This window comes from Microcebus murinus, chromosome 25, assembly GCF_040939455.1.
Source record: "Microcebus murinus isolate Inina chromosome 25, M.murinus_Inina_mat1.0, whole genome shotgun sequence".
Taxonomy (NCBI): Eukaryota; Metazoa; Chordata; class Mammalia; order Primates; family Cheirogaleidae; genus Microcebus; species Microcebus murinus.
Genome location: NC_134128.1, coordinates 23,016,533 through 23,044,468, shown reverse-complemented (window position 1 = coordinate 23,044,468; position 27,936 = coordinate 23,016,533). Strand labels below are relative to the sequence as shown.

Here is a 27,936-nt window from a genome sequence, read left to right as displayed (position 1 = left end):
CCAGCGACCTTCCAGAACATGGGACGGCACGAGCACCCCCACTTCCCCCACGCAGGGGACCCACCCCGGCACCTCCTCCCCCAACGAGAAGATGCCACGGCAACGCAAGAATGAACTTCATGGACCACGTTTATTGAGCAGTGACCGTGGGGACCAACACTACACTAAGTCCCCAGATGTCACTGCCAGAGGCCCAATTCCGTGACAAAGTGGGGGGGGGGGCGGGAGACGCAGCGCTTTTTGAAGTTACGGTTCCACGCAGGCATGTCGACTTATCCGGGCGTCACCTCTAACGCCGTCCGCGGGCGGGACTGGCTCTCCTCCTCCGTCTCAGAGACGCCTGACCGTGGCAACGGTGGGAACTGGGACCCCGGAGAAGGAGGACCCCGTGGCAGCCAGTGTGACACGGCCTTCACCAGCCGTGTGTCCCCAGGCCCCCAGCACGGAACCTCGCGGAGACGCGGCCCTCTGACTGGTCGTGCGGCACGATCGGCAGCCCCCTGGCCAGTTCGGGCCACTCTGTCCCCCACGCTCTGGGGACAGGCACAGCCCTGCCCACACAGGGAGGGGGAGGACCTGCCTACAACCTCGTCACCCAGTCACCCCGGCGGCGTCCGTCTCCCCAGAGAAAGTCCACACCAGGAGGGCCGCCCCAGGACACCAGGCGCAGGAAGGGGGGTGGGAGGCTCCGGCAGGCCCGGGCGTATGTGCAGACCATGACATTCCCGCTTCTGGGCACACTGCCTCCCGGAGGGACAGCCCTGCCCTGCCAGGGACGCCTTCTCCATTTCCCCAGAGACCAGACACACCCAAACTCATGCTGCGGAATTCCTCCAGTTTAACTCCCTGCTGTGGGTGGCTTTTTTTTTTTTTAATGAAAATACAGACCCTTAGGAAGGCCAATGCAGCCTGAATATGCCCATTAATGTCTCACCTTGTGGCCTGCAGTACAGAATCGCCTGTTTCTATTATTGCGGGGCAGGATTGCAAAGCATTTTCCTTCCCTGCCTTGGCTGGGAGTTGCACTGCTGCTCAAAGAGCCGGAGGACGCCTAGCGCCCGAGAGGTGTCCCACGAGCAGCTGTAAGATATGAAGGGACAGGCAGGGGCCGGTGCCCGGTGGGCGCTGGCAGCCACTCCTACGAACGTGGGAGTGTCCAAAGAGTTAGCGGCATTTAGGGTGGGTGAGGAATTCACTTGGCAACCGCAGGAACAGATGAAAACCAACCCGAAAAGAGTCCCGGAGCATCCCTTTCTGCTGGAAATGCTGACCGGTGAGGACGTGCTTGGACACACCTTGGCGTGGCCGCTTGTTTGAATGACTCCTTCACAAAACCTCAGCGGGCACGGCCCATGTTTCCTCTGCAAGGTTTTTTTTTTTTTTTCCCCTTACATCAACATTTTAAAAGGGTTTGGGGGCCGTTCGCGGTGGCTCACGCCTGTCATCCTACCACTGTGGGAGGCCGAGGCAGGAGGATCGCTTGAGCTCAGGAGTTCGAGACCAGCCTGAGCAAGAGCGAGACCCCCGTCTATACTCTAAATGGAAAGAAGTTAGCCAAACAACTAAAAATAGAAGAAAATGAGCCGGGCATGGTGGCGCATGCCTATAGTCCCAGCTACTCGGGAGGCTGAGGCAGGAGGATCACTTGAGCATAGGAGTTGGAGGTTGCTGTGAGCTAGGCTGACGCCAACGGCACTCTGACCTGGGCAACAGAGTGAGACTCTGTCTCAAAAAAAAAAAAAAAGGGTTTGGGGTCTCACACTGAAGACAACCTCCTAAGAAATACCATCTAGCAGTGCCGGGGAGACAAAGCCAGAAGCTTTCTGCACGGAACCCGTATAAAGGCCCTGAGTGACAGGTACACCTGGGCACGGGGGGCCTTGCAACGTGCCAACGTGGGCAGCTCCAGGAAAAGCGTCCAAGTAGCAGGACGTCAGCAGAGCAGCTGCCCAGGCCACGTGGTCGGGATCTCTGGCGCTCAGCCCACGCCCGGTGAGCGTGGAGGTGGTGGCCGGTGCCCAGGGCGGGCTGCATCTGTGCAGGCTGCCCTGAGTCCCCAGCCCGGCCAGCTTCCTCCGTGCTCCCCGAGCCGTCTGTCCTGAGAGTCCCTTTGAGGACGGTCCGAGAAAAGAGGAAAACGGGACGGCCAGGCTCACGCCGGAGGGAGAGCAGCGGTTCCGGGGAACCAGCGCAGGGTCGCATCCGCGCTGGCCCACCTTCCCGGTGCCTTGGGGGTACTCTCCAGCGGGCGTCCTCAAACTTTTTAAACCGGGGCCAGTGCGCCGTCCCTCAGACTGTTGCAGAGTGCGCACTGCGGGCCCGGGACGAGTCGGCTGCTAAGCTGGACAGGCAGCAGCAGCAAAAACACCCGGAGACCCGGATAAATGTGCTAGGCGGGCCGCAGTTTGAGAACGCCTGCTCTCCGGGATTCAGCGGAGAACAGGCCAGCAGACAGGGACCCCACGGAGCGTCTTTCTACCTATGGCGATCGTGCCCTTCCGGACAAACAGGCAGGACCCCCTCCGGCCTGCGGGCCGCGGCACAGAGGCTCAGTTGTAGGAGAGGTAGTCGATGAGCCGGGGCGGGATGTTCAGCTTGGCGATCTTCTCCAACCCGCGGACGCCGGTGGCCTTGCGCAAGCTCACCCTGCAGAGCTGCGACAGAGTCAGAGGTGTCTCTGCAACGAGGGAGGGAGGGAGGGAGGACGACGGGAGGTCAGTTTCCGGAAGGCGCACGGCACCCTGCACCCTACAACGGAGACTGACGGAGCTGGGAAAGCCTCCCTCACCCTGGAAATAGGACGCACCCCGCACGCCTTATAGGGAAGGACAGCGTGGACCGGAGGAGGCGACACCAGGAAAGGGAGCTGGGGTGATGTCCACTGGGATTTAGTTGCATGAGTTTTGGGGGTTTTGTTTTGTTTCCTTTGTTAGAGCCACAGTGTTATAAAGAACTACCCCAGGCCGGGCGCGGTGGCTCACACCTGTCATCTTAGCACTCTGGGAGGCCGAGGCAATGAGGATCGCTCGAGGTCAGGAGTTCGAAACCAGCCTGAGCAAGAGCGAGACCCCCCCATCTCTACTAAAAAGAAATAGAAAGAAATTAATTGGCCAACTAAAAATATATAGGAAAAATTAGCCGGGCATGGTGGCGCGTGCCTGTAGTCCCAGCTCCTCTGGAGGCTGAGGCAGGAGGATCGCTTGAGCCCAGGAGTTTGAGGTTGCTGTGAGCGAGGCTGACGCCATGGCACTCACTCTAGCCCAGGCAAGAGAGTGGGACTCTGTCAAGAAAGAAACAGAGAAAGAGAGAGAAAGAAAGAAGAAAAGAAAGGAAACAACAAAAGAAAGAAAGAAAAGAGAGAGAGAGAGAAAGAAAGAAAAGAAAAGAAAGAAAGAAGAAAAAAAAAGAGAAAGAAAAAGGAGAGAGAAAGAAAAAGAAGAGAGAGAGAAAGAGAGAAAGAAAGAAAGAAAGAAAGAAAGAAAGAAAGAAAGAAAGAAAGAAGAAAAGAAAGAAAGAGAGAGAAAGAGAGAGAAAGAAAGAAAGAAGAAGAAAGAGAGAGAAAGAAGAAAAGGAAGGAAGGGAGGGAAGGAGGAAGGAAGGAAGGAAGGAAGGAAGGAAGGAAGGAAGGAAGGAAGGAAGGAAGGAAGGAAGGAAGGAAGGAAGGAAGGAAGAGAGAAAAGGAAGGCAGGCTCTGCAGCTAGTGGGCTCCTTTTTTTTTTTTCTTTTTCTTAACCAAACCCGATAACACTGTCCTTATATAGCTGGCTCCTTTGTCACAGGTCCCGCTAAAGGAGGCACAGGTCCAGGGCGGTGCTGGCGGCCAGCTCCTGCCTGCCTCAGGCCACAGGGACCCGGGTTGGAGCAGGTGCATTGGCACAAAACAGTCGGGCAGACAAAGCCCTCACAGGCCCGCCCCGTGGCAGGGACGGGGGCCCCAGGAGCCCCAGCAGATGGAGGGCCCCGCTGCAGGACGGGAGGGCTCGGGGACAGGCACGCGGCGTGGCCACTCACTCTCGTAGTACTCCAGGCACTTGGCCGGGGCGCTGCTGCTCCACGTGTAGTCCAAGGGCTTCTTCCCGCGGTTGTCCCGGGCGTAGATGTTGCCCCCGAACTCCACGAGCATCTCAATGAGGTCCACGTTCTTCACCTTGGCCGCGTGGTGCAGCGCCGTCTCGTGAAGCTTTGCTGCGTTCACGTTGGCCCCTGGGGGCCCAGAGCGGAGAAGAGACGTCACCGAGGGGAGAGCTCGGGGCCAGGAGACCCGTCCGCGTGGGCTCCTCGCCAGGCACGGCACGGGCGCCAAGGCGACCCCCGCCAGGAGGACGGAATCAAGACGGACCTTGCTGTAGCTTTCTCAAAAACGTTTTCCAAAATCGGAAAGCCATAATGACTGTTTTTGTTTTTTTATCTAAAAATTTTTTTTTCTTTTTAGCCTCATTTTCTACATCTGTAGATAATGACTCTTTCTTTCTTTCTTTCTTTCTTTCTTTCTTTCTTTCTTTTTTTTTTTTTTTTTGAGACAGAGTCTCACTCTCACGGGCTAGAGTGCCGTGGCATCAGCCTACTCACAGCAACCTCAGACTCCTGGGCTCAAGCGATCCTCCTGCCTCAGCCTCCCAAGTAGCTGGGACTACAGGCATGCGCCACCATGCCCGGCTAATTTTTTCTATATATATTAGTTGGCCAATTAATTTCTTTCTATTTATAGTAGAGACAGGGTCTGGCTCTTGCTCAGGCTGGTTTCGAACTCCTGACCTCGAGCAATCCGCCCGCCTCGGCCTCCCAGGGTGCGAGGATTGCAGACGTGAGCCACCGCGCCAGGCCAATCAATCTTAAGCTAAACACACACTTGTCATGAACAATAAACTGCAAAGGCCACAGAATCTACCATCCAAGTAGCTTTCACCTGGGTCATTAATCCTTGCGATATTCTTGCCAGTCGGGAAGGAAAGCGACTGTCTCTATTTGAACAGTGGAGACAGAGGCCGAGGGGAGGCAGAGACATTCTGTCACGGTGGGAGAGAAAACTGCGGCTGACATGCACTCTAAACGTCCCCCTCCCTGGGGTGCTCTCCGGCTTGGGGCAGGGGGCTCTTTCAGAGAGGAGCCTTCCCAGGAACACAAGGGGCTCCTTTCTAAGTGTGAGCTGGACATCGCTGGACCAGGCATAACGGAGGGAAACAGGAATCTTCCCGGGCGACAGAGACCCCAGACCAGGAGAGGCCACAGCAACCTGGTGGTCTGGAAAGCCCGTGCCGGGTGAGAAAGGTAGAAACAGAGTAAGTCTATGACCCATCGTTTATGTCCACTAAAAACATGGGCCTCGGCGGGACGAAGTGGCTCACGCCTGTCATCCTAGCACTCTGGGAGGCCAGGGCAGGCGGATCGCTTGAGCTCAGGAGTTCGAGACCAGCCTGAGCAAGAGCGAGACCCCGTCTCTACTAAAAAGAATATAGAAAGAAATTAGCTGAACAACTAAAAATATATGTAGAAAAAATTAACTGGGTATGGTGGTCCCAGGACTACATGCCTGTAGTCCCAGCTACTCGGGAGGCTGAGACAGAAGGATCGATTGAGCCCAGGAGTTGGAGGTGGCTGCGAGCTAGGCTGACACCACGGCACTCTACCCAGGGTGACAGAGTGAGACTGTGACTCGAAAAAAATAAAAATGTGCCTCAACTAATAGTGTGCATGTTCCAAAAACACAAAAAGATGAACCACACAGAGATGCACACTGTAAAGCAGGGAGGAGGAAGGAAGGGAGGAAGGGAGGGAGGGAGGGAGGGAGGGAGGAAGGAAGGAAGGAAGGAAGGAAGGAAGGAAGGAAGGAAGGAAGGAAGGAGGAAAGAAAGTGGTTTTGTGTGGAGCAAGAATGGTAACATGCCTGGAACTCAGGGGCATGAGAGGGACAGAGGCAGGGAGGGCCAGGGAAGCAACCGGCGCCACCAGGGCATTAAAGACTCTGAACTTCGTGCTTCAGTGAAAGGGGTCACCGTCGGCTCATTACCACAATCCTGATTTCAAAGCAAAACAGGACTGAGGAGGATTAAGAGAACCCACGGCCAGCAAAGCGAAAAGGATTCTTAATATACAGCTTGGCAGGCCCCAAACCAGCACAGTCCCGGGACGTAAGCACAGAGAGCTCGATGCGTGCCCTTCGCAACAGGAAACGGGACAATGCCGAGCCAGGGACGCACAACCGTCCCCCGGCAGCCACCTCCGAAGGCTCCCAGCAAGTTAAGTGTTTACTGTCGGTGATCAGGTTAAAACTGTAACGGCTGGACTTTCCCCTCCCCAGCCTTTCTCCTTTGCAAATACGGTCTGCTTCCTCAGCTCGCCACACTGCCTGCACAGAGAGCAGAGAGGAGGACCGTCTCCATGTGGCCCCCGTAAGGGACACGTGTCCACTCCACAGCTCAGCCTCTCCAGCAGGGCCTGGGCCCCGCCTGGAATCCCACGCAGGAGCACCGTGTGTGCACCTCCCTAGAGACACGGTCCCTGGCTGCCCTTAGGTTTCCCAGGGGGCCTGCAGCCCAAGACCAAAAGCTCAGAATCACTACTTTAAAAAAAAAATCCAGCCTGTAGTCCCAGCTACTCGGGAGGCTGAGGCAGGAGGATCGCTTGAGCCCAGGAGTTTGAGGTTGCTGTGAGCGAGGCTGACGCCACGGCACTCACTGTAGCCTGGGCAACAAAGCGAGACTCTGTCTCAAAAAAAAAAGAAAATCCAGGCCGGGCTCGGTGGCTCACGCCTGTAATCCTAGCACTCTGGGAGGCCAAAGCAATAGGATCACTCAAGGTCAGGAGTTCGAAACCAGCCTGAGCAACAGCGAGACCCCATCTCTATTAAACATAGAAACAAATTAATTGGCCAACTAAAAATATATAGGAAAAATGAGCCGGGCGTGGTGGCGCATGCCTGTAGTCCCAGCTACTCGGGAGGCTGAGGCAGGAGGATCGCTTGAGCCCAGGAGTTTGAGGTTGCTGTGAGCTAGGCTGACGCTACCCCACTCCACCCCAGGCAACAGAGTGAGACTCTGTCTCAAAAAAAAGAAAAAAAAAAAAAAATCCAGCGGTGAGGACACAGAGATTTGCAGCGTCTCCTCTTTGCATGTCTGAAATTTCCCAAGACAGAAAAGTAGTTTATAAGAAAAAACACAAACAACAACCCATGTGCTTCCCTAACAAGGGGTGTCGGGGGGAGCCCGTCTGAGATAGGCAGGGTGATGACGGCCGATGGCCTGAGGCTGCCACGGGCATCGAGCCAGCACTGGAACCCCACCAGCCAGGTGCCCCAAGCAAACTCCGTCTGGCTCTGGAAACTCCCACAGAACCCTGCCAGGAACCCAGGCACCCTGCTTTGTGGCCACAGGGGACATCGCAGGTTTCCTCCCTTTCTCCCCCCCCCCCCACCTTGCTGCCACCTTGCAGTGTGTCCCCTCCCCTCCTCCTCCCCCTCCCCTCCCCCTCCCCTCCTCCTCCCCCTCCCCCTCCCTCTTCTTCTTCTTTCTCCCTCTCTCCCTCTCCCCCTCTCCCTTCCCCCCTCCTCCTCCCCCTCCTGTCTTCTCTCTCTCCCCCTCCCCCCGTCCTTCCCCTCCCCTTCCATCCCCCTCCCCTCCCCCCCCCTCCCCTTCCTCCCCCCCTTCTCCCTTGCTGCTGCTTCTTTCTTTCTTTCTTTCTTTCTTTCTTTCTTTCTTTCTTTCTTTCTTTCTTTCTTTCTTTCTTTCTTTCTTTCTTTCTTTCTTTCTTTCTTTTCTTTCTTTTCTTTCTTTCTTTCTTCTTCTCTCTGTATCTGTCTCTCTCTTGGTGGGGGGGGGGGTCCTGACAACCTCAGCCGCACGTCTGGGCCCCGATTGGTTCAGTCCCTCTCCCCTGACCACAGTCATTGGTTCAAATGCCCCAGGCTTGAGCCAATCAGAATTTGGCAGAGTGCGGGGGACAAAGGGACCGGCTTAGCTTTGGACGTGGGCCTGTGGGCCCCTGGGCCCCGGCATGGGCGGAGGGGACACAGGGGAGGGTGCGCCTGGAGCGCAAGCCTGGATCTGCCGCGACCGCCCCTGGCGACGCCCACGCACCTGCGTTGAGCAGCACCTTGACGCAGTCCAGATGCTCCCGGGCGCAGGCGACGTGCAGAGGGGTCCCAAAGTGGCAGTCGTGCGCTTCCAGGTTGGCCCCCATGTCGATGAGCAGCCTCACGCACTCGGAGCTCCCTTGGAGAAAATGGAAAAGGCTGGAAAGAGTCCCTGAGCGCGCACTGCAGGGACAGGTGGAGCGCAGCCCGCACCTGGAGCAGCTCGGGCCTCTGAGGGGACGCGCCCCCCTCCCGGGGCTGGGCGGGAAAGGCCTGGCTGTGGCCTCCTGGCCCAGACTCCCCTCTGAATTTTTTTCCTGTTTAAATATTTCTGTAATGACCCTGGGTGCATAGCGTCTGTATGCATTTATGGGGGACTTTCTCACGCCAGGAGCAGCCTCCCTGCCTCTCTCCCGTCTCCGCGTCCAGGCCTCTAATGCAGGCATGGCCCGATGCCCTGGCCCGCGGCCCCACTTTCTGGCGTGCTGCAGTCCCGGCTCCAACCTGTCTCATCACCTAAAAACCTCTTCGCTGCTGGCAGCCACCCAGCTTCCACTCGGGCCTGAACCCTGCCCCTCCTGTGGCCCTGCGAGGGAGGCTCCCGCCTGGCGTCTCCACCTCTGAGCCTCCCACCCACCGCCTCCCTAGGCCTCTCTGGGCCCACACCTGACCCCCACCCCTCCGCACCCCTCTCTCACACCAAATCCCAGGGATTCTTCCCCAGACCAAAAGGAATGCACCCCACACCACCAGCCCACTCTTTTTTTTTTTTTTTTTGAGACAGAGTCTCGCTTTGTTGCCCAGGCTAGAGTGAGTGCCGTGGCGTCAGCCTAGCTCACAGCAACCTCAAACTCCTGGGCTCAAGCAATCCTCCTGCCTCAGCCTCCCAAGTAGCTGGGACTACTAGCGTGCGCCACCATGCCCGGCTAATTTTTTCTATATATTATTAGTTGGCCAATTAATTTCTTTCTATTTATAGTAGAGATGGGGTCTCGCTCTTGCTCAGGCTGGTTTCCAACTCCTGACCTCGAGCAATCCGCCTGCCTCGGCCTCACCAGCCCAGTCTGAGCGCTCTGCGCCCGGATCCCAGAGACGGCCCCCAACTCATTCCAGGGGGCACCATCCCAGTCTCTCTGTCCACCAAACTAGCCTTGCCCGAATTCTGCCTGTCACTCAACATCTGCTAGGAAACCTTCAAGAGCACCCTGGAGCCGGCTCCACGCCTGCAGGTGTCCAGAGACGACCTAACTGCAGGGTGCAGAGGTGAGCAGTGGCCCCACCAGGTGCCACAGAAGGGCACAGGCCACGCCCCACACCCAGCGAAATGCACCCCAAAATAAATAGCACCCTGGCCAAACGGGATGCAAGCCGCAATCTGCCACCTTTGCTCAGAAGAGTATAATGAAATCCACTCCTTTAGGCAGTTTCTGCCAGCTGGTCTCACGCTAAATTCTAGTTCTAAATACATTAGGAGCCTGTAACCCAGTGAGACTGGACAAAGAATTTTCCCCAGGCTTAGAGTGGCCTTGTTGCTCTCCCGCTGTCCAGGATCTGCCTGTTCTGTGATGGCCATTGAAATCCCACCTGCTACCGGAGCCCTCGGGGCCGGCACCCTCCCGAGAGCACTGGCCAGAGGGGACCCTCCGGCCTTGGCCCTGGGGACATGTCCAGGTCTCCCCAAGTCTCCGATGAGGGGGCCTGCAGGGCAAATCCCCGCCAAGACCCAGCGAGCTGCTGCGGCCGACCAGGCCCAGTGCTAACGTGGACCAGCCCAGAGCCTCAGCCTAAAGGCCGAGCCGACAGAACTAGCTGTGCAGCCCTGGACTGAGGCCATCCCTCGGCAAGGAATCTCCACAACTGGGCCACCAGGAGCCAGAGAACAGGCCTGGCCCGGTGGCTCACGCCTGTCACCCTAGTACTCTGGGAGGCCGAGGCGGGAGGATCGCTCAAGGTCAGGAGTTTGAGACCAGCCTGAGCAAGAGCGAGACCCCCGTCTCCACTAAAAATAGAAAGAAATGAATTGGACAACTAAAAAATATATATATATATAGAAAAAATTAGCTGGGCATGGTGGCACATGCCTGTAGTCCCAGCTACCAGGGAGGCTGAGGCAGGAGGATCGCTTGAGCCCAGGAGTTGGAGGTTGCTGTGAGCTAGGCTGACACCACAGCACTCCAGCCCGGGCAATAATAGAGTGAGACTCTGTCTCAAAAAAAAAAAAAAGAGCCGGAGACAGACTGGGAATGCTCCCTGCCCAGCAGTGGGCCTCCAATCCCCGCTACCCTGCTTCTTTCGGGAACCCCGTCATCCCAGAACAGAGGAACCTTCTGGAGCCCGGCCAGGCGGGCGAAGCCACCTAGCAACTAACTCACCGCTCATGCAGGCCTCGTGCAGGGGGGACGCCGTGTACAGGGGCGGGTTGACCTTGGCCCCGTAGGACAGCAGGAGCTTCACGCACTCGATGCTACCCGAGGCACAGGCGTCGCAGAGTGGGGTGCTGCCATCGATGTTGCGGGCGTCCACCTGGGGGGCAGGGGAAGCAGTATCAGAGCGGGGCAAAGAGAGACGCCACGCCGATCTCTCACTTGCTGACTCCCTCGCTCAGCTGTTCGGGGACAGACACGTGGCTGGGGGTCTCCGTGGCCTCCTGGGCAGAGAAGCCATCCCATCTGGGGCTCTTTTCTCTCAGAGCAGGATAAGCTCAGCCTCCCCCTTGACACCTCCCCAAACACCTAATAAGCATAGAGCCAGGCTCTCGGTGGCTCACGCCTGCAATCCTAGCACTCTGGGAGGCCGAGGCAGGCAGATCGCTCAGGGTCAGGAGTTCGAAACCAGCCTGAGCAAGAGCGAGACCCCCGTCTCTACTACAAATAGAAATTAATTGGACAACTAAAAATACATGGAAAAAATTAGCCGGGCGCAGTGGCGCATGCCTGTAGTCCCAGCTACTCAGGAGGCTGAGGCAGGAGGATCACTTTGAGCCCAGGAGTCTGAGGTTGCTGTGAGCTAGGCTGATGCCACGGCACTCACTCTAGCCCGGGCTACAGAGTGAGACTCTGTCTCAAAAATAAATAAATAAGCACAGGAGAGCCCTGGTTGGTTGCAAGCTGGGGCCGCAGGGTATGAGACCGGGTTTTAACTCAAGCCTCAGCTAGAAGGAACGCCTGGGCCTGGCCCCCACGCCGCCGGCCAGGAAAAAGACAACTCCCCGCTAATTGGCAGATTCCACCTAGAATTTGTCCAGATTCTGCTTCTATTTGGGTACGTGCTGAAACTCGTTCCAGTCCAAGCCTCTGGAAAGAGAGTAAACAGCAAGCACCCCGTCGTCTCCGTTTCTTCCCCAGCCCTCGAAGTCATGCTGGGCCCCGCAGCCTCGTAAAGTCACTGGCTGGTTTGCGTGCGGGGCCAGCTGCAGCTCGCCGGGGCTCGGGGCTGAACAGCCAGGAATTCTGCGGGCCAGAAACCGCTGGCGGCTTAAAACCAGCCAGGGTGAATTCACACCAGGCAGAGCAGCCAGTCGGAGTTTTGTTTTTCTTTCTTTTCCCTGCTTTTTTTTTTTTAATCCAGACAGCTGGTCTGCCAGCGTCCAACTTGGCCAGCACAGAGCTGGGACCTGCTCCCTGGGCCTGGCTGTCCACCAGAGAGAGAGAGGAGTGTCCTGTGTCCGGGAGGTGGCTGGCCCCCTGCCCACCGCTCAGCAGAGCGCCCGCCAGCCACCATTCTGCTGAAACTGCCTTCTCTCGGGCCACCGTGAACTCCTAATAGCCGAGACCAAGGGCACTTCCCGGCCAGCCCTCGGTTTCCCTGTCATCACGGGCCACGGACACAGTTCGGCCTGCCCTCCCTTGACCTTCTGCACACCTTGTTCTGTCCCCTGCTGCCTTTCCTGCTAAGTCCCCTCACCCCGGTGCTCTCTGGTCACTCCGTGTGCCTGCCTGGTGTCACAGAAAGCTGAGCCCACCCACTTCCCCTCCTCCCTCTGCACCTCTCCTGAGTCTGCCCACTCCGCTCCTGTGGCTGCAGCCAGCCTGGGGGTCTGCCCCGAAGAGCCGCTCACCTGGGCGCCGGCCGCCAGCAGCAGCTGCACGCACCGCGCCTGGCCCTGCAGACTGGCGGCGTGCAGGGGCGTGATGGAGTCCACCGTGACCTGGTTCACACAGGCGCCACTCTCGATCAGCTGCTGCAGCTGCAGGCTCTCGCCCCGCTGGGCTGCCTCGTGCACGGGGGTCCGCTCCACCCAGAAGCCTGGAGAGGGAGGGGACCTCACGCTGAGACCCTGCCAAGTCCCTGTAGGACGGACGCTCACATGCAAGACTCCAGGGCCCCCTGAGTCGTCCCAACACTCCCGCTAAGATCCCGGGGCCGCCCCCACTGCCTGAAGGCTAGAGTCCACACCCCTGGGCAGGGCCCACGAGGGTCTCCTCCGTCACGTGGACCCTGCCCACCTTCAGGACCCCCCTCCCACCGCGGCCCCATGGACGCCCCGCTCTGGAGGCACGCGCAGCTCAGCACCACCCCTGCGGGCCGCACCTGCTCCTCTGGACACCCCCGCTTGGTCTGACAGCCCCGCCTTTGCCCCCACAACTGTCCTCTCTGCTCCTGTTCAAACTGCATCCTCCACCTGGCCCAGGTGAAGCAGCTCCTCCGGGAAACACTTCCCACGATGCTCACACATGCACACACTCTTTTTTTTTTTTAGACCCAGATCCTCACAACTCTATGCACACACTCTTTCTTTTTTTTTTGAGACAGAGTCTCGCTTTGTTGCCCAGGCTAGAGTGAGTGCCCTGGCGTCAGCCTAGCTCACAGCAACCTCAAACTCCTGGGCTCCAGCAATCCTCCGGCCTCAGCCTCCCCAGTACTGGGACTACAGGCATGTGCCACCATGCCTGGCTAATTTTTTCTCTATATATTAGTTGGCCAATTAATTTCTTTCTATTTATAGTAGAGACGGGGTCTCGCTTTTGCTCAGGCTGGTTTCGAACTCCTGACCTTGAGCGATCCGCCCGCCTCGGCCTCCCAGAGTGCTGGGATTACAGGTGTGAGCCACCTCGCCCGGCCTGCACACACTCCTAATTCTGGATTTACCCTGTCCCCCTCCTGGCCTGGGAGTGCCTAGGAAGGAGGGACCACGATTTAATTACTCAGTTTTAGTGGCTTCCTCGGGACAGTCCATGTACGAGAGCATATGTCATCTGCAAGCGGAGAATTTTACTCCTTCCTTTCCAGTCTCGGTGCATTTTATTTCTTTTCCTTGCCCAATTGCTCCGGCTAGGACTCCCAGAAAAACGCCAAATAGACACCATTCACAGGGAGGCAGGTTTCAGCCTGTGGCCTCTAAGGATAATGTCAGGCCAGGCGCGGTGGCTCACGCCTGTCATCCTAGCACGCTGGGAGGCCGAGGCGGGAGGATCGCTCAAGGTCAGGAGTTCGAGACCAGCCTGAGCAAGAGCGAGACCCCCATCTCTACTATAAATAGAAAATAAATTAATTGGCCAACTAAAAATTATATAGAGAAAAAGTTAGCCGGGCATGGTGGCGCATGCCTGTGTAGTCCCAGCTACTCGGGAGGCTGAGGCAGGAGGATCGCTTGAGCCCAGGAGTTGGAGGTTGCTGTGAGCTAGGCTGACGCCACGGCAATCTGGCCTGGGCAACAGAGTGAGACTCTGACTCAAAAAAAAAAAAAAGGTTAATGTCAGCTGAGGGTTTGTCACAGCTGCTTTACATCAGGCTGAGGAAGTTCCCTTCTAGTCCCCGTTTGCTGAGCGTTTTTATCATGAAGGTTGCTGGATTTTGTCAGCTGCTTTCTCTGTGTTTATTGTGATGATTGTGTGGGCTTTTTTCATAGTTCTACCCACACAGATTACATTCATTGGTTTTCAGATATGAGGCCGATCTTGCGATCCTGGGATAAATCCCACTTGGTCGTGGTGTTTAACCCTTTTTATATGTTGCCGGGCTCAGTCTGCTAGTGTTTTGCTGAGAATTTCTGACATCTATGTTGGTACGTGTCGTTTTCTTGTGATGTATTTGTCTGGTTTTGGTATCAGGGTAATCTTGACCCCGTAGAATGAGTTGGGACATATTCCCTCCTTGTCTATGTCTTTTGGAAGAGTTTGTAAAGAACTGGTGTTCAGTCTTCCTTAAATGTTTGGTGTAGCTCATCTGTAGAGATATCTGGACCTGGGTTTTCTTTATGGGAAATTTTAAAATTACAAATTCAGGCTGGGTGTGGTAGTTCATGCCTGTAATCCTAGCACTCTGGGAGGCCAAAGCAGGAGGCTCGTTTGAGCTCAAGAGTTCGAGACCAGCCTGAGCAAGAGCGAGACCCCGTCTCTACTAAAAGAAATAGAAAGAAATTACCTGGACAGCTAAAAATATATAGGGAAAAATATATAGAGAAAAAATTAGCCAGGCATAATGGCGCATGCCTGTAGTCCCAGCTACTCGGGAGGCTGAGGCAGGAGGATCGCTTGAGCCCAGGAGTCTGAGGTTGCTGTGAGCTAGGCTGACTCCATGGCACTCACTCTAGCCTGGGCAACAGAGTCTGTCTCAAAAAAAAGAACTGGTGTTAAATCTTCCTTAAATGTTTGGTCCAGCTCCTCTGTACAGACATCTGGGCCTTGGGTGTCTTTATGGGAAATTTTAAAATTACTAATTCAATCTCTTTGTCGTAGGTCTATTCAGATTTTCTATGTCTTTTTCTTTTTTTTTTTTTGTAGTTTTATCTTTATTTTTATTTTTTTATTTTAGTGTATTGTGGGGGTACAAGTGTTAAGGTTACATATATTGCCCATGGCCCCCTCCCCCCTCTATGTCTTTTTTAGTCAGTTTTGGTAGTCTGTGTCTTTCAGGCATGTGTCGATGCCACCTACATCATCACATTTGCTGGCATACGACTTGTCATGGAGTGAATTGCGAGTCCCCAAAACTCATAGTTCGAAGCCTGTAACCCCAAAACCTCAGAACATGACTGTATCTGGAGACAGGGCCTTTAAGGAGGTCATTAAGGGAAAATGAGGCTGATAGGGTGGGCCGTGACTCAGCAGAACTGAGGTCCTTTTAAGAAGTGATCGGAGGCCGGGCGCGGTGGCTCACGCCTGTAATCCTAGCTCTTGGGAGGCCGAGGCAGGCGGATTGCTCAAGGTCAGGAGTTCAAAACCAGCCTGAGCAAGAGCAAGACCCCGTCTCTACTATAAATAGAAAGAAATTAATTGGCCAACTGATATATATATAAAAAATTAGCTGGGCATGGTGGCACATGCCTGTAGTCCCAGCTACTCGGGAGGCTGAGGCAGAAGGATCGCTCGAGCTCAGGAGTTTGAGGTTGCCTGTGAGCTAGGCTGACGCCACGGCACTCACTCTAGCCTGGACAACAAAGCGAGACTCTGTCTCAAAAAAAAAAAAAAAAGAAGGGATCGGCCTAGCACTCTGGGAGGCCGAGGCAGGCAGATTGCTCGAGGTCAGGAGTTTGAAACCAGCCTGAGCAACAGCGAGACCCCGTCTCTACCATCAATAGAAAGAAATTAATTGGCCAACTAATATATATATAGAAAAAGTTAGCCGGGCATGGTGGCGCATGCCTGTAGTCCCAGCTACTTGGGAGGCTGAGGCAGGAGGATTGCTTGAGCCCAGGAGTTTGAGGTTGCTGTGAGCTAGGCTGACACCACGGCACTCACTCTAGCCTGGGCAACAGAGTGAGACTCTGTCTCAAAAAATAAAAAAATAAAAAAAGAAGGGATCAGGACAGACAGACACCAGGCCTGTGCACACCCACAAAAAGGCCTTGTAAAGGCGCAGTGGGAAGGCGGCCGTCTGCAAGCCAAGGAGAGAGGCCCCTGGCTTGGGGAAAACCAACCCTGCCCGCCCGGGGATCTCAGACTTCCAGCCTCCAGAACTTCGAGATAAAAGCCCCCCAGTCTGGGGTGTTCTGTTACGGCCACCCAAGCAGGCCGAGACACGGTTGTCCACAGTGTCCCCTGATAATCCTTTCTATCCCTATAAGGTCAACAGTAATGTCCCCCCTGCATTCCTGATTTTGGTGAGCTGAGTCCTCTCTCTTCCTTTTCTTGCTCAGTTTGTCAAATTTGTTGATCTTCTTCAAAGAGCCAGCTTTTGGTTTTGTTGATTTTCTTTTTGTTTTTTGTTTTTGTTTGTTTGTTTGTTTTTGAGACAGAGTCTCACTCTGTTGCCCGGGCTAGAGTGCTGTGCGTGGCGTCAGCCTAGCTCACAGCAACCTCAAACTCCTGGGCTCAAGCGATCCTCCTGCCTCAGCCTCTCGAGTAGCTGGGACTACAGGCATGTGCCACAATGCCCGGCTAATTTTTTCTATATATTTTTAGTTGCCCAGCTAATTTGTGTCTAATTTTTAGTAGAAAAGGGGTCTCGCTCTTGCTCAGGCTGGTCTCAAACTCCTGACCTCGAGCGATCCTCATTGCCTCGGCCCCCCAGAGTGCTAGGATTACAGGTGTGAGCCACCACACCCGGCCAGTTTTGTTGATTTTTCTATACTGTTTTTCTATCCTCTATTTCATTATTTTCAGTGCTAAATCTTTATTATTTATTTCTTTCCTTCTGCTTTAAGTTTCGTTCACGCTCCTTTTCCTAGGGTCTTAAGATGGAAGGTCAGGTCATGGATTTTGGGGCCTTTCTCTTTCCTTAATAAAAATGTTTGCAGCTATAAGTTTCCTCCAAACGCTGATTTAGCTAAATCTCCTAAGGCTGATACATTGTGTCTTGGTGTTCATTCACCTCAAAGTACAATGATTCAGTTCTTTGCATTCCCGCCCCATAAACGTTCAACAGATATTTGATGATGAGTAAATAAAGGCACCACTCCTATCCGAAAACAGAGTAAAATTCTCCCAAACCTCCCCTCTGTCTTACAGGATGGCTCACCTGTCCTCAGCCTCCCTTCCCACCACCCCCTCAGAGAACAAGGAGGCCCACGAGACGCAGCTGGGACCTGCCACACCTGTGCCCAGTGGCACTCAAGCTGAGCGGGCGTCAGTCCCCTGCAGGGCTTGCTCAAGCACGGCCGGAGCCTCTGAGTTTGCGCCGCAGCTGCAGCCTGAGCACCTGCCTTTCCAGAGAAGTCCCAGCTGAGGCTGGTGCTGCTGGCCCGGGGACCACACTTTGAGAACTACTGCTTCAGACAGTCCTCCCTCTCCTCCTCTTCCCTGCTCAGCTCTGGGCTCCTCCCCTGGCGCCACTGTCTGGCATAACTTCCATGGTTATCCCAGTCGAGACTCAAGGGTGACGGTTATCTTGCCTGGCCCACCTCTGTCCCCCCCACACACACGGGTGTCACTGCATTGTGTGACCCCCACCTGTTTGCTTGCTCACTGCTGCGCAGGGAAGCAGACCACAGAAGGGTCTTCAGCTGGTCCCTGCACCCGAGTGCCTACTCCCCAGAGAACACCTGCCCCGGCTCTCGCTAATGAGGACGGGGAGGGCTCCAGGGCTCCAAGCTTCGGCACTCCGCCACGGGAAGTGGCCGCCTCCCTTCTTCCTCTGGATGTTGCCTCCCCGTGGACTGGGACCTGCTGCAGCCGTCCGGCTCCCTGCTTGAAGACGGGCCCCGAGAGAACAGCAGGGCCAGGAGGGGGAACGGACCAGAGCCGGCCAGCAGCGGGGACGTGGAGCCCACAGCGCCCGGCTTCCTGGCTGGTAAGCCGCGTTTCCGTATCGTCTGAGCCAGGTGCAGACAGACTGCCGGCTCCCCAAATGTAGAGCCCATGCCGTGCTTGCTCAGCACCCCTCTCAGGCTGTGGGGTCTTCTAGACACTTCCATAACACGCCGTACATGACGACAGTGCTGGGGTTTTTTGTTTGTTTGTTTGTTTGTTGAGACAGAGTCTCGCTTTGTTGCCCAGGCTAGAGTGAGTGCCGTGGCGTCAGCCTAGCTCACAGCAACCTCAAACTCCTGGGCTCAAGCAATCCTCCTGCCTCAGCCTCCCGAGTAGCTGGGACTACAGGCATGCGCCACCGCACCTGGCTAATTTTTTCTCTATATATTAGTTGGCCAATTAATTTCTCTCTGTTTATAGTAGAGACGGGGGTCTCGCCCTTGCTCAGGCTGGTTTCGAACTCCTGACCTCGAGCAATCCGCCCGCCTCGGCCTCGACAGTGCTGGGTTAATGCTGGCGTAGCCTTACTGACTAAGGAGGGCCGAACCGCAGGAGAGGATTTCATCCCGCAAAAGGTAAAAGCCGAGCTTGAGGAATTGGCTGCCTGCCCTCCCCTGGGGTAGTAAAGCACAGTGACCCCACTGCTGTCTTGGGGGGTGGCGAGAAGTGGCTACGTCACTTAAAGTCAGTCTCGGGGTAGCAAAGTCCCAAGGGAAGGACAAGAGGTTGCAGCTTTAAGAAGAGAAAGGCAGAGCCGGGCGCGGTGGCTCACACCTGTAATCCTAGCACTCTGGGAGGCCGAGGCAGGAGGATCGCTCGAGGTCAGGAGTTCGAGACCAGCCTGAGCAAGAGCGAGACCCCGTCTCTACTAAAAATAGAAAGTAATTACTTGGACAGCTAAAAACATATAGAGAAAAAAAAAAATTAGCTGGGCATGGTGGCGCATGCCTGTAGTCCCAGCTACTCGGGAGGCTGAGGCGGGAGGATCGCTTGAGCCCAGGAGTTTGAGGTTGCAGTGAGTAAGGCTGACGCCATGGCACTTTAGCCAGGGCAGCAGACTGAGACTCTGTCTCAAAAAAAAAAAAAAAAAAAAAAAAGAGGAAGGCAGGGTGAGTCCTATGTCTCGCAGCCAAACTGAAAATTGCATCCCGGGAAGGCCAGGGACTGAGCCAGGACGTGCAGCCAACAGCACATCTGGGCGCATTTAGCGTCTTCTGCGGCCAGGACACGAACAAGATGCGGCCACGGGCAGCTCACAGTCAGGGGCGAGGGGCCGTGCAGACGATTCACGACAGTAAGACAGCGTGACATCTGCAGCTGTGGAGGAGCATTTCCCGTGACGGGGACTCGAGGTGCCCCTGCACCCCTCGGGCTGCGCAGGGAAGCGGCATGGAGGTGGCGGGGCTGTGAACTAGCGGCGTCCACACTGGGCGGTGCTAATTCAGCTCTGCACTGCCCGCACCTGGCACAGGCCCTGGCTCCGAGGAGATGCTCTGTCCCCTTGCTGAATGAGCGAGTGAGTGAATGAAGGAATGACTAAAATGAATTATAAAGTCTGGACATACAATTTTTAAAAGAAAATCTAATTTCTTTTTCTTTTTGGAAACAGTCTTGCTCTGTCACCCTGGGTAGAGTGCAGTGGCGTTAGCCAGCTCACAGCAACCTCAAACTCCTGGAGTCAAGGAATCTTCCTGCCTCAGCCTCCCAAGTAGCTGGGACTACAGGTGTGCACCATCACACCCAGCTAATTTTTCTTTTTTCTTTTTTTTTTTTTTGAGACAGAGTCTCACTTTTTTTTTTTTTTTTTTTTTTTTGAGACAGAGTCTCACTCACTAGAGTGCCGTGGCATCAGCCTAGCTCCCAGCAACCTCCAACTCCTGGGCTCAAGCGATCCTCCTGCCTCAGCCTCCCAAGTAGCTGGGACTACAGGCATGCGCCACCATGCCCGGCTAATTTTTTCTATATATTTTTAGTTGGCCAATTAGTTTCTTTCTATTTTGAGTAGAGACGGGGTCTCGCTCTTGCTCAGGCTTGTTTCGAACTCCTGACCTTGAGCGATACACCTGCCTCGGCCTCCCAGAGTGCTAGGATTACAGGTGTGAGCCACTGCGCCTGGCTTAATTTTTCTATTTTTTGTAGAAAGACGGGGCCTCACTCTTGCTCAGGCTGGTCTACTTTTATTTCTTTATATGACCAGTCTACAGAGGAAATGCAACTTGCTGGTAACTGTATTTTCTGGTGCATGAACCTCAGCCCCAGTGATCTTAGCAGAAGCAATTGAAGGCAGAGGTCAGAAGCAACAGATGTGATTTTTTTTAAAAAATAATAATGTCTGTACATCAAAGGGTACAATCGACAGTGAAATGGAAACCCACAGGATGGGAGAAAATATCTGCGAGTCATATACCTGTTACGGGGTTAATATCTAGAATAAATAAAGAACACCAACAACTCAACAACAAAAAAGCAAATAACCCAGTCTTAAAATGGCAAAGGATTTGAATAGACATTTCCCCAAAGAAGACAAACAAATGGCCACAAGCACATGAAAAGGTGTTCAGCATCACTCATCATTACAAAAATGCAAATCAAAACCACAGAGACACCACCTCACACCTGTTGGGATGGCTACCATCAAAAAACCAAAACAAACATAGGTGAGGATGTGGGGACATGGAAACCTTTGTGTACCGTTGCTGGGAATGTAAAATGGTGCGGTTGCTATGGAAAACAGTATGGTGGCGTTTCCTCAAAGCACTAAACATAGACTACCATCGATCCAGCAGTCCCACCTCTGGGTATAGACCCAAAAGAAGTGAATGCAGAGTCTTGAGATATTTATACACCCGTGTTTATGGCAGCAGCATTCACGACAGCTGAAACGCGGAAACAACCCCAGTGCCCATCAATGGATGAAATGATAAGCAGAATGTGTTCTGTCCATGCAGTGGGACATCATTCAGCTTTAGAAAGGAGGGAAATCCTAGTGCATGCTACAGTGTGAATGACACTTCATTATTCTGAGTGAAATAAGCCCAACACAATAGGACACACACCCTATGAGTCCACTTATGAGAGTTCCCTAGAGCATCAAACCCATAGAAGCAGAGAGTAGAACAGTGTTTGCCAGGCGGTGGGAGGAGGAGGAGGGGAGTTATTATTTAACGGGGACAGAGTTTCGGTTTTACAAGATGAGAAAGTTCTAGAGATCTGTTTCACAACAATTTGAATAGACTTAACCCTTCTGAGCTGGATGCTTGACGTGGTTAAGATGGGAAATTTTTTATGTGACGTGTTCTTTACCACCATTAAAAATTTAAAAACTATTTTTAGTGAAAGGGCCAGGTAATTAGTCAAAGTTCTTGTAGGAGAAAAAGAAAAAGGAAAATAGGGCCAGGTAAAGTTACAGGCTCACACCTGTAATCCCAGCACTTTGGGAGGCCAAAGTGGGAGGATCGCTTGAGGCCAGGAATTCAAGACCAGCCTGGGCAAAATAGACTCTGTCTCTACAAAAAAAACAGAAGAAAATTAGCCAGGTGTAGTGGTGCACACCTGTAGTCCCAGCTACTCAGGAGGCTGAGGCAGGAGTTCAAGGCTGCAATGAGCTATGATAGCTCCACTGCACTCCAGCCTGGACAACAGAGCAAGACCCTATCTCTAAAAAAAAGAAAAGAAAAAAGAACCAAAGACAGCTGAGGACCTCCTGGGCATGGGGGAGGTTCTCCAAGCAGAGAGCTGAGCAGGGGAGTGGAAAGGTCAGGAGGCCTGTGGGCAGCAGATGCCCAGCAAGCCTCATTGCCTCTCCTGACACCCCCAAACTGCCCGATGACCCTCCAGGGGGAGGAGAGAGCTACATTCTCCATGAAGACCAGCAGCCAAGGCCAGGCCCGGTGGCTCACGCCTATAATCCTAGCACTCTGGAAGGCAGAGGCGGGTAGATCGTTCAAGGTCAGGAGTTCAAAACAAGCCTGAGCGACAGTGAGACCCCCGTCTCTACTAAAAAATAAAAAGAAATTAATTGGACAACTAAAAATATATAGAAAAAATTAGCCGGGCATGGTGGCGCATGCCTGTAGTCCCAGCTACTGGGGAGGCTGAGGCAGGAGGATCGCTTGAGCCCAGGAGTTTGAGGTTGCTGTGAGCTAGGCTGACGCCAGGGCACTCCAGCCTGGGCAACAGAGTGAGACTCTGTCTCAAAAAAATAAATAAATAAGTAAAAGGCCAGCAGCCAACACCACAGGGCCATGGGTCTGGGTCAGATGACGGCAGGGCCGACTTCCCCCATTGAAAAGGTTTGGGGAGGGACTGCCCACGGTAACCTTACATCTGCCCATCTCCCTTAGGGGAGCACCGCCTTGGAAACCCGAGACCCCAGGCTGTTCTGGAAATTCCCTCTGGGACTAGAGCTCGGCCCCAAACCCCTGCCACGTAATTGGTCTCCAGCCGCCCCCTCCCAGTGAAGATGAATCACATGTCAGTCCAGGGGGCCTGCCCCCAACCCTCCAATAGCTTCCTTCTCCAGGGTGGGATCACAGGCCCCCATGCCTGGCTTCCTCCTCCCCATCGTCATGCACAGGGACCTCTGCGTGGCTCACAGAGTGCCAGGTGGCTTCATGTCCCTGTTCCCCCTCCCACCTCCCTCTGGCTGAACTTCCTCCTGGGCCCCAGAGTGCAGTGCCTGCTCCTCCAGGAAGCCCTCCGTCCACGCCCATCTCCACCTTACCTCTCACCTTCCCACCCACCGCCGATCAGCTCCCTCCCTGCCCTGCGCCCTCCCCTGAGGCAGTCCACTGGCACCACGGGGTGGCCAGCTGACCTCCAGCTCCAGCTTGGGCTGACACAGGTATCGGAGTGGACAGATGCTTCCCCCTGGCAGACTGAACTTCCAGCCCGGGTTCCACTCCTGCTGCACCAAAGCACAGTCACCTTGCAGCCCCTGACGCCGGCCCGAGCCCCAACGAACGCGGACGTGGTTGTGCTCGCCCGCCCTGGCCTGGCCAGGGGCTAGTGCATCGCTTTACGTTAGAATTTCTGTTGTCACAAGGAGCCAAGGCCGCAGCCGCTACGAGACAAGTGTCTGGTGACTTGTGATGCCATCCTGATGGCCGGATTCCAACTCACTCACTGCTTCCTTCCGCCTCCCACTTCAGGCCAGGGCCACTGGGTTCCTCGCGCCTACCTGCGGCTGCCTGCACGCCCAGGTCAATGCACGACCGAGCAGAACCTCTGCCCCCACCGCCAGAGGGGTTCACGGGCATTATCTATGTGTCTACCACTGGAGGAAGGCAGAGGTCACCTCGAGAGGAATGTCACGTGCCTAAGAAGAGTGTCCTGCCTTCTGCCCTCACCACAACCTCACTGACTCAGCCCAGGTGCCAGCTGTGGACCTTTCTTTCTGGTCACATGCTCCTCTGCCCCTCCCTCGCCCCTGAGCCGGACTCCGACGCCCCCCCCAACACCTGAGGCTGGGCCCTGCCTCAGGCCCGCACCTGTCCTGCGAGATTAAAGAGCCCTTTTCCTGGGGTGCTTTGAGCCAATCAGAGCGGATGTCTGCAGTGGCAAGCCCCAAGGCAAGCCACCCAGTGCTAGCCCCAAGCCTGTCCCTCCCACTCCTAGGTCTGTCCCCTTGGGGGCAGCTCACCTGTCAAAACCTCCGTTTCCTCGCTTGCACATGGAGGTATTGATGTCCACCCCGCATGCAGGGTGCCGTCAAGACTGAATGAAATCCTGCCTGGCCAGTTGGAAACAGTGGTAGACGATGACTATGAGACGCTACTGCCATCATCGTTGTTTCCACGAGTCCTGTCGGAGGGCCTGTGCCGGCCCGGCCCTACCATCTCATCTTTGTCCCACCAGCCTCACGTCGCACTCTGGTCCCTGTAACTCCATGCTTATCTAAGACCCTGGCGGCTGACGGGGTCCCCGCCCGGCTTCCCTGCTCAGTTCCTGGGTCCTCCTCTGAGACCAGGTCCCTGCGTCCCCTGCAAGCCGTCCAGGGCCATGCTGGGGCCAAGCTGGGCAGGGGCAGCTGCAACACAGCCAGGAATTCTGCCGGCCGGAGACCACCAGCGGCTTGCAGCCAGCCGTGGAGCGAGTGTTTGCACCAGGGAAAGCAGCGAGGGCGTTTTGGTTCTGTTTCTTTTTCCTCTTTTCCCCCCAGACAGCCAGCGTGCCAGCATGCGACCCAGTTATCCCAGAGCTGGAACCAGCTCTCTGGGACCCAGCAGCAGCTCTGTGCCAGGGCTGCCCCCAGACAGCTGTGCCCAGGAGGTGGCTGGCCCTCCGGCCCCACCCACGGCACAGCCGAGCGCCCCTGAGCCAGTCCTCCCGGCCACCCCATCTGCGCCCGCCCCAGTGAGCCTGACTTCACCCTGATGGTGACTGTGACCAGCTGTGACCGTGCCCCATGCTGCCTCCTCCCAGCCTGCCACCTCTCTGCAGCCAGCAGCCCACTCCAACAAAGAGCATTTTCAAATGCCAGCGAGGACGCCTTCAAGACAAAGCTGTCCAGCCTGCTGGCTTTGAGTCGGGGTCAGGTATCCAAGGGGCACTCCGACGTCACGAAGGGAGTCTGGGCCGAAAAACGATCTGCGGGGCCCCAGAACAAGCCCTCCCCTCCCTAGATGCCCCAGTAATCACCAGGCCGATGGCCCCTGCCTGGCCCCATCCTTAACCTCCCGCCAGGGAGACAGGGAGGGCACTCTGGCCACACACGTGGGGAGACCACCCTGGAGGAACCACAAACACTGCTCTCATGGGCTCATCTTCAGCTCTCGGGGAGAGGCTGGGGGTCCCAAGTGATGTACCCCCCAGGGTCCTGGGACGCTGAGGCTGCATGTAGCTCCGTACCCAAAGCTAATGAATGTTAGAGCTGAAAAGGCTCTTTTTTTCTTTTCTTTTTTTTTTTTAAGACAGAGTCTCAGTCTGTCGCCTGGGCTAGAGTGAGTGCCGTGGGGTGAGCCTAGCTCACAGCAACCTCAAACTCCTGGGCTCAAGCGATCCTCCTGCCTCAGCCTTCCCACCCGAGTAGCTGAGACTTACAGGCATGCGCCACCATGCCCGGCTGGTTTTTTCTATATATGTATTTTAGTTGGCCAATTAATTTCTTTCTATTGAGTAGAGACGGGGGTCTCGCTCTTGCTCAGGCTGGTCTCGAACTCCTGACCTTGAGCGATGCTCCCGCCTCTGCCTCCCAGAGTGCTGGGATGACAGGCGTGAGCCCCCTCGCCCAGCCTAGAATTGTATTTTTAAACAACCAAACTTAGCAGGTTCCACAGAAGAGTGAACCTGTGTGGCCGTTCCTGGGACTGTCAGCCACAGGGGGATGAAAATCAACCTGTGACGCAGGGCTGTGGATGTGGACCCCTGAGGCAAACACATTCCTCCTGTTAAAAAGGTGAAGTGGTCAAGGCCTGGTGGAAGTGCTCCGGGGCGCCTAGGAGAACCCAATGACAGGGCCATTCCAGCCCTGCAGGGAGCCCTAGGTATCCATTAGAGCCTAACCAATTTGATAGGAAGAGCATGAGCCTTTTAGTGTATGACAAACAATGATCCAAAAATAATCAGGAAAAAAAAAATCACGCGCTAAGTTAAACTCAGCTTTGCTACTTTCTAGCCGTGTGACCTCAGCTGCATCTCTTAAGTTATCAAAAATGATGCTCGTCTTGCGGCTGCATCTTGGGCTTGTAGCTAGTGACGCATAACCCAGCAGCCATCCCAGGAACCGTCTCCCCTGTTTTTCAACCCCACCTCGAGTTCTGCACACCCCGTGTTCGGGGCTCTTGGCTGAGGGTAACTGAAGAGCCTAAGTAAGAAGCTCTTGTGTACAGGCCGGGCGGGTGTGGTGGCTCATTCTTGTAATCCTAGCTATCTGGGAGGCCCAGGCGGGAGGATCGCTCAAGATCAGGAGTTGGAAACCAGCCTGAGCAAGAGCGAGACCCCGTCTCTACCATAAATAGAAAGAAATTAATTGGCCAACTAATATATATATAGATAAAATTAGCCGGGCATGGTGGCGCATGCCTGTAGTCCCAGCTACTTGGGAGGCTGAGGCAGGAGGATCCCTTGAGCCCAGGAGTTTGAGGTTGCTGTGAGCTAGGCTGACGCCACGGCACTCACTCTAGCCTGGGCAACAGAGTGAGACGCTGTCTCAAAAAAAATAATAAAATAAAAAAAAAGAAGCTCTTGTGTACAAATGCTGACTATGGCAATTATTTTTTCAACTTTGCAAATAGACACGCTGGATCTATCATGATCTGTCTTATATTTGCTAAGTTATCAATACTGAATTCATTTTAAGGTGTGCCTCTTCCTAAATTATTCGTACTTACTGAAAAGACCATATTGTAAGACTCTGTAATCGTTAATCTCTGTGCAGTGTTATATTTAAAAATGGAAAACCTAAATGTTTTTGTTGGAATACACCACACATACAGAATTTGAGGTCAGAAGGTTAAAATGAGTTAAAGCCCCTATGGCCAGCCTCTGTTTCTGCCGGGATAGTGTTGTTTAATGTTGTTTAGGATCCAACATATTCATTTTATGTATAAGGTTGGAAATAAAAATGTCAGCAGATCATATTTTTAGAAAAATATATTAAATGAACCAGTGACAAAACCAATGTCAAAAATATCCATGTATTCCAGAAGTTGTACATCCATTAGTTTTTTTTTTGTTTTGTTTTCATTTTTTTCCCCCCAGGCTAGAGTGCCGTGATGTCAGCCTAGCTCACAGCAACCTCAAACTCCTGGGCTCAAGCGATCCTCCTGCCTCAGCCTCCCAAGTAGCTGGGACTACAGGCATGCACCACAATGCCCAGCTGATTTTTCTATATATTTTTAGTTGGCCAATTAATTCTTTCTACTTTTTAGTAGAGACAAGATCTGGCTCTTGCTCAGGCTGGTTTCGAACTCCTGACCTTGAGCCATCCACCTGCCTCGGCCTCCCAGAGTGCTAGGATTACAGGCGTGAGCCACCAAGCCAGGCCTACCCATTAGTTTAGAATGAACTTTTCTTCTACAGATACAATTCCTTAATAAACTATGCAGAAGACATGATCAGAAGTGATGCCAAGCCAGTGAACCCTCCACATGAACAAAAATACTAAAATACACGTTTAAATAGGCGTCAGTGGCTAGCTGTTCATTGCTTATTCAACTGAGCCAATCAAACAGGGATCTCAGCGTCAGGGCCAAAGTCCGGTGCTTGCCTGGGGTGGAATGCCAAGTAAAAACAGACGCTAATTATAATAAGTGCCTTTGATCAGGCTGAGGGGGGTGGTTTTGAAAAATCAATTAAAACCTTTGCCTTGCAATGATTTGCAACTTCCTCTTCAGCTAAATTTGCCCTTAAGACTTTTCCCTTCTTATTTGCGCTACTGTTTTCGCCGGTGTAAATATACCTTAGATTTTTTTTTTTCTTTGCAGGTGTTCAAAGTGCTTTCGCCATTCCTTTCATATGCCATATTATTACTTTATAGGGAAAAAAAAAATTGTTCCCCCAATGTCGTGCCCTCGAATCCCTTCTATTCGTGGGCTGCCCAAATGGTGCAGAGGATCGCCTGCAGAACTGAGACCGCGTTTTTCAGGGTGGCTGGGCGTCCCGAGGGCGACCTCTCTCTGGAGCGGACGCCCCGTCACACAGCAGGTGCGTCTGCGGGATGCTCAGGTCACCGCGCCGCCCACCGCCGTCAGCTCGCGCCCGGGCTGCCCGCGAACGCGCCCCCGTGGGCACGCGCAGGCTCTGCCCCTCGGCCGGGGAGCCCCGCGCCCGCGCCCCGCAACCCCCCAGGGCGCGCAGGTGCGCTTGCGGTGCCGAAGCCCCGCGCCCGGGCGTCCCACGGATGGCAGCCCCGCAGCACGCTGGCCCGGGACAAGGTGCCCAACCCGCCAGCCCGTGAGAGGTGATCGGGGGCCCCGGGACCCGCTCCAGCCGCGGCACCCCCAGCGCCCCTGAGGACGCGCGCGGGGCAAGGGGCCATCTGACGCGCCTCTGCGGTCCCCAGCGCCGGCGCGGGCGGCCTGGCTCCTCCGCCTGCCCCGCGGCGCCCGCACCTACCCAAGTCGCCCAGGAAGCGGCCGTCCGCCGCCGGGAGCTCCATGCGGCTCCCTGCCCGGTCCCGCCGCCCCGCGACTGCCGGCGCCCGGCCCTGGGCCGGACCGGGGCGGGGCCCCCTGCGCGCTGTGCCGGGAGTTGTAGTTCCCGTCGCCGGCCTGGCGCGGTGCCCGGGTTCCCTTGCCG

At 54.9% G+C, this 27,936-nt stretch overlaps 1 protein-coding gene across 1 annotated transcript; it reads right to left on the bottom strand.

The window, feature by feature from the left end:
- Window positions 1-111: 111 nt before the first annotated feature.
- Window positions 112-27,865, bottom strand: ASB13 (ankyrin repeat and SOCS box containing 13). The gene is made up of 6 exons (XM_075997448.1): window positions 27,754-27,865; window positions 12,126-12,313; window positions 10,441-10,591; window positions 8,073-8,207; window positions 4,012-4,203; window positions 112-2,677 (listed from the first exon to the last, which is right to left on the bottom strand). The coding sequence occupies exons 1-6, from the start codon at window positions 27,794-27,796 to the stop codon at window positions 2,550-2,552; spliced, it is 837 nt and encodes a 278-aa protein (XP_075853563.1). The 5' UTR covers window positions 27,797-27,865; the 3' UTR covers window positions 112-2,549.
- Window positions 27,866-27,936: the final 71 nt, after the last annotated feature.